The sequence below is a fragment of the Mandrillus leucophaeus genome, unplaced genomic scaffold (genome assembly GCF_000951045.1).
Source record: "Mandrillus leucophaeus isolate KB7577 unplaced genomic scaffold, Mleu.le_1.0 Scaffold418, whole genome shotgun sequence".
NCBI classification, from domain to species: Eukaryota; Metazoa; Chordata; class Mammalia; order Primates; family Cercopithecidae; genus Mandrillus; species Mandrillus leucophaeus.
In genome coordinates, this window is record NW_012104454.1 from 674,994 (window position 1) to 681,120 (window position 6,127).

Here is a 6,127-nt window from a genome sequence, read left to right on the forward strand (position 1 = left end):
GGAGGCTGAGGCAGGAGAATGGCGTGAACCCGGGAGGAGGTGGAGCTTGCAGTGAGTGGAGATCGCGACAGAGCGAGTCTCTGTCTCAAAAAAAAGAAAAAAAAAATCTCCAGTCTCCTCTTCCATCCATTAATTTTCTTTTTTTTTTCCTCTCTCTCTCTCTCTTTTTATTTATTTATTTATTTATTTTGAGATGGAGTCTCAATCTGTTGCCCAGGCTGGAGTGCAGTGACAATCTCAGCTAACTGCAACCTCCACCTCCTGGGTTCGAGCAATTCTCCTGCCTCAACCTCCCGAGTAGCTGGGATTACAGACACGTGCCACCACGCCCAGCTAATTTTTGTATTGTTAAAGTAGAGACAGGTTTCACTATGTTGGCCAGACTGGTCTCAAACTCGTGACCTCAAGTGATCTGCCTGCTGCGGTCTCCCAAAGTGCTGGGATTACAGGAGTGAGCCACCATGCCCGGCCATCCACAGATTTTCACTGTGCTCCTGCGTCAGCAGCTCCAGGTCTTTCAAGTACATTTGGCTGGTCTTTCAGATCGTCACAGAGTGATCTGACAATGTCCAGTCTCATGTAATTCTCAGGCTTGACTAGGCTTCGGAAAACCTGGAGGCATCGCTCTTTCAGGGTATACGCTGGCAGTGTGATGTTGGCAAAAACAGGCTGTCCATCAACATTGGAACATGGCGTAAACAATTCAGTTTGGTTAACCATAAGTTTATCGTGTGTCCTTGCATCTCTGAAGAGTCATGGGTGGCTTCGGAACTTGTGGATGCAGAAGTCCCTGCCGGGCAGCAGCTCTTCATAGCGGTTGAGCCACACAGGCAGCACGATGCGTGGGTTGCGGTTGCAAATGACCAGGGAGAGCCCAGGTGAGTTTCTGGAGCGCAGCACAGGCCATGCTGCTCCAGCCGCCATCTCCTTCTCGGCGCCCGACTCTTCCTGGCAGTACTCTTCTGGGCCTGCCTCTTGGGTGCCCGCCTTGGCCTCTAACTCCACCCCGTTCCCCGCTCTCCAGGGCCTTACCTCCGAAGCCTTGACAACTCGGGCCTGCCCATACCAGTTCTTAAAGAAACTACTTCCCTTCACCCGGATTTCGGCAGGCTGGGAGTACATAACCTCCTACCTGGGTGGTAAGCAAGACATCCTAGATCAGACAGACTTACTCCCAGCCTCTCCTACCTAGCCCGTCCCACTGAAGAGCTACCTATAGTGGGAGAGATCCAAATGGAATCCCAATAATACAACTGTGATAGGAAGATCCAAAGAGGAATTTGAGGGTATTCCATGAGATAGCACACCTGAGGGTTCTTTATGTCAATCTAGTATTTATTGGACACTTCATGGCTGGGCGCAGTGGCTCACACCTGTAATCCCAGCACTTTGGGAGGCCGAGGCAGGTGGATCACCTGAGGTCGGAGTTCAAGACCAGCCTGGCCAACATGGTGAAACCCCATCTTCACTAAAAATACAAAAAAATTGGGCCGGGCGCGGTGGCTTAAGCCTGTAATCCCAGCACTTTGGGAGGCTGAGACGGGCGGATCACGAGGTCAGGAGATCGAGACCATCCTGGCTAACACGGTGAAACCCCGTCTCTACTAAAAAAAATACCAAAAACTAGCCGGGCGAGGTGGCGGGCGCCTGTAGTCCCAGCTACTCGGGAGGCTGAGGCAGGAGAATGGCGTGAACCCGGGAGGCGGAGCTTGCAGTGAGCTGAGATCCGGCCACTGCACTCCAGCCCAGGCGACAGAGCGAGACTCCGTCTCAAAAAACAAAAAAACAAAAAACAAAAAACAAAAAAATTAGCCAGGCATGGTGGCGTATGCCTGTAATCCCAGGAACTTGGGAGGTTGAGGCAGGAGAATTGCTTGAACCTGGGAGGCAGAGGTTGCAGTGAGCCAAGATCATACCACTGCACTCCAGCCTGGGTGACAGAGTGAGACCCCATCTTATAAACAAACAAACAAACAATTAGCCAGGCGTGGTGGCAGGTGCCTGTAATCCTAGCTACTAGGGAGGCTGAGGCAGGAGAATTGCTTGAACCCGGGAGCTGGAAGTTGCAGTGAGCTGAGATTGCGCCATTGTACTCCAGCCTAAGCAACAGGAGTGAAACTCCAGCTCAAAAAAAAAACCGCGGTGAAAAAAAAACCATGTCTCACAAAAGCACTTTGGGAGGCTGAGGCAGGAAGATCACGAGGTCAGGAGATCGAGACCATCCTGGCCAACATGGTGAAACCCCATCTCTACTAAAAATACAAAAATTAGCTGGGTGAGGTGGTGTGTGCCTGTAGCCCCAGCTACTCGGGAAGCTGAGGCAGGGGAATCGCTTGAACCTGGGAGGTGGAGGTTGCAGTGAGCCGAGACCATGCCATTGCACTCTAGCCTGGGTGACAGATCTACACGCCATCTCGGAAAAACAAATAAACAAAATACAAACAAAAAAAAATGTAATATTTATTGAACACTTCATTATTCAGGTTCTGGTCCAGGAAGAGTTCACAATTTTATTGTGGAGAAAAGATAGGATATGAGAAAATAGGATATGGGGGCAATACAGGTATTTGTCAAAAGAGGGAGGTGACATCTGGTGGGATGCACTTTTTTTTTCTTTTTTTTTATTTATTGAGACGGAGTCTTGCACTGTTTTCTCAGGCTGGAGTGCAGTGGTGCAGTCTCAGCTCACTGCAACCTCTGCCTCCCAGACTCAAGCAATTCTCCTGCCTCAGCCTCCCAAGTAGCTGGGACTACAGGTGCCCACTGCCATGCCCAGCTAAGTTTTGTATTTTTAAAGTAGAGATGGGTTTTCACCATGTTAGCCAGGCTGGTCTCGAACTCCTGACCTCAAGTGATCTGCTCGCCTTGGCCTCCCAAAGTGCTGAGATTACAGGCACGAGCCACTGCACCTGGCCTACTTTAATCTTATTTTGACTAATAAATGAACATGGTACAAAATTCAAAAGGTACCAAAGGGCTCAGTGTGGTATCTCATGCCTGTAATCCCAGCACTTTGGGAGGCTGAGGTGGGAGGATGTCTTGAGTCCAGGAGTTCAGGACCAGCTTGGGCAACATAGCCTGACCCCATATCTACAAAATAATACAAAAATTAGCTGGGCCTGGTGGTGCATGCCTGTGGTCCCAGCTACTCCAGAGGCTGAAATGAGAGGATCCCTCGATCCTCCTACTGCACCACTGCACTCCAACCTGGCAAAAAAGTGAGGATAGCAACAGGAGGCAGACAAATCCTAGGCAGACGGGGGCAGGTTCCCAGTGAAACTCCACCTTCAAGCAGAAAACAGTTGAAAGCCAAGCTACAAGTCCTGGATAAATGCATGGGTGGAATTGAGAACCCCTCTTCCCATTTGTTGCACTTTCTTCTGATTGATCCCTACCCTTCACCTATTTTACATATACCTACCCTTCCCTAATTGGTTTGTTACACTGTCATGCCCATCTTTGAATGGTGCCTTTTTTTTTTTTTTTTTTTTGAGACGGAGTCTCACTCTGTTGCCCAGGCTGGAGTGCAGTGGTGTGATCTTGGCTCACTGCAAGCTCTGCCTCTGGGGTTCAGCCATTCTTCTGCCTCAGCCTCCCGAGTAGCTGGGACTACAGGTGCCCAGCACAACGCCTGGCTAATTATTTGTATTTTTAGTAGTGACCGGGTTTCACCGCGTTAGCCAGGATGGTCTTGATCTCCTGACCTCCTGATTCGCCTGCCTTGGCCTCCCAAAGGGCTGGGATTACAGGTGTGAGCCACCGCGCCTGTTTTAGCCTTTTTTTTTAGCCTTTTTTTTTTTTTTTTGCGTACACTCAAACCAATCAGCACACACACCCCCATTTTGAGCCCATCAAAGCCCCGGACCCAGCCACAATGGGAGAGAAACCACCTAACTTGGGAGACCACTCTCCTTTCCCCTCTCCATTAAGAGTTGTTCCATCGCTCAATAAAATTCTCTCCAACCCTCTTCACCCTTTGAACTGTCAGCATAACCTCATTCTTCTTGGATGCACCACAAGAACTCGGAAACTGCTGAACGTGGGTACAAGCTGAAACACAGGCAGCCTGGGGCATGCCTCAGCCCAGCCAAGGGCTGAGCCAGTGTGCAAGCCAGGCGTGGCCAGGTGGGCCGAGTGGGCAGGGTACCTCCAGCAGCAAGCCGGGGGCGTGAGGCCTGGGTAGGGGGCATCGCTGGCTGCAGAGGTCCCCGGCTGGCAAAGTGTCTGAGAAAAATCCTGCGTCATTGAGATCTTGTCATTAAAAAAAAAGAAAAAAAAATGTACCAAAGGGCATCATTCCTATTCACCAACAAACTGGTCCCTCCCGAGACAACCATCATTACCAGTTTTTTTGTTTGTTTGAAACAGTCTCGCTATGTTGGCCTGGCTGGAGTGCAGTGGCACAATCTTGGCTCACTGCAACCTCCGCCTCCTGGGCTCAAGCAATTCTCCTGCCTCAGTCTCCCAAGTAGCTGGAATCATAGGCATGTACCACCAAGTCTGGCTTATTTTTGTATTTTATAGTAGAGATGGGGTTTCACCATGTCGGCCAGGCTGGTGTCTCGAACTCCTGACCTCAGGTAATCCACCCACTTCGGCCTCCCAAAGTGCTGGGATTACAGGTGTGAGCCACCACCCCCAGCCCACTACCAGTTTCTTATGCATCCTTCTAAATATATCCTATACTCAAGAATACAAATATATTGAAATCACATACAAATAATACACAGTGGTACCCAGACACTGTTCTTCGTTTTTTTGTTGTTGTTGTTTTTTGAGACGATGTCACACCCAGGCTGGAGTGCAGTGGTGAGATCTTGGCTCACTGCAACCTCCACCTCCTGAGTTCAAGCTGTTCTGCCTCAGTCACCCAAGTAGCTGGGATTACAGGTGTGCACTGCCAAGCCCGGCTAATTTTTGTATTTTTAGTAGAGATGGGGTTTTGCCAGGTTGCCTAAGTTGGTCTTGAATTCCTGTGCTCAAATGATCCACCCACCTCGGCTTCCCAAAGTGCTGGGATTACAGGCGTAAGCCACAACACCTGGCCCCAGTTTGCATTTTTAACTCATATATTGAGGAATGTTCTGTATCAATGCACTTGGGAGTTACCTCATTCTCCTTGCAGGGGTATGTTCCCTGATCTTTTTAATCAGAACCTTGTTGATGTAGTAATATTTTGCTGTGGCAAACAATGCTGGAAAGAATATCCCTGTCTGAAATTGACTCAACCAAGGAGAAATACTGAGTTCTCAGCATTTCATATTAATAACCAAATTCAGTAAGATAAGTACCAAGGAGTGGAATCGCCAGCTCAAACTGCCCTTTATATGAGGTTTACCAATTGACACTCAAACCACATGCTTGAGAGCACATTGTAAGTGTTTACCAAATTATGCTTACATTTCCCTTTGAATAAGGTTAAGCATCTCTTCATGTTTGTTTGTTTGTTTATTTATTTTGAGATGGAGTCTTACTCTCACCCAGGCTGGAGTGCAGTGGCATGATCTCGGCTCACTGCAAGCTCCGCCTCGCGGGTTCACGCCATTCTCCTGCCTCAGCCTCCTAAGTAGCTGGGACTACAGGCGCCCGCCACCACGCTTGGCTTTTTGTATTTTTAGTAGAGACAGGGTTTCACCATGTTAGCCAGAATGGTCTCGATCTCCTGACCTCGTGATGCGCCCACCTCAGCCTCCCAAAGTGCTGGGATTACAGGCGTGAGCCACCGTGCCTGGTGTTTTTTTTTTTTTTTTTTTTTGGAGATGGAGTCTTGCTCTGTCGCCCAGGCTGGAATACAGTGGCACGATCTTGGCTCACTGCAACCTCTGCCTCCCGGGTTCCAGCGATTCTCCTGCCTCAGCCTCCTGAGTAGCTGGAACTACAGTTGTGCGCCACCACGTCCGGATAATTTTTTTTTTGTATTTAGTAGAGATGGGGTTTCACCATGTTGGTCAGGCTGGTCTCGAGCTCCTGACCTGTTGATCTTCCCACCTCGGTCTCCCAAAGTGCTAGGATTACAGGCGTGAACCACCACGCCCGGCCAGCATCTCTTCACATTTTAGTCGATTTTTGCTTCTCTGGAGCTTTTTAAATCCTTTACCTATTTTTCTACAGGCCTTTTCTTTTTTTT

At 49.2% G+C, this 6,127-nt stretch overlaps 1 protein-coding gene across 1 annotated transcript; it reads right to left on the bottom strand.

Annotated features, from left to right (window-relative positions):
• Positions 1-443: 443 nt before the first annotated feature.
• On the bottom strand, positions 444-1,122 carry VHLL (von Hippel-Lindau tumor suppressor-like). The gene is given in 2 exon segments (XM_011992836.1): positions 444-521; positions 523-1,122. Coding segments are annotated over 2 exon segments (678 nt in total).
• Between the last annotated feature and the right edge of the window lie 5,005 nt (positions 1,123-6,127).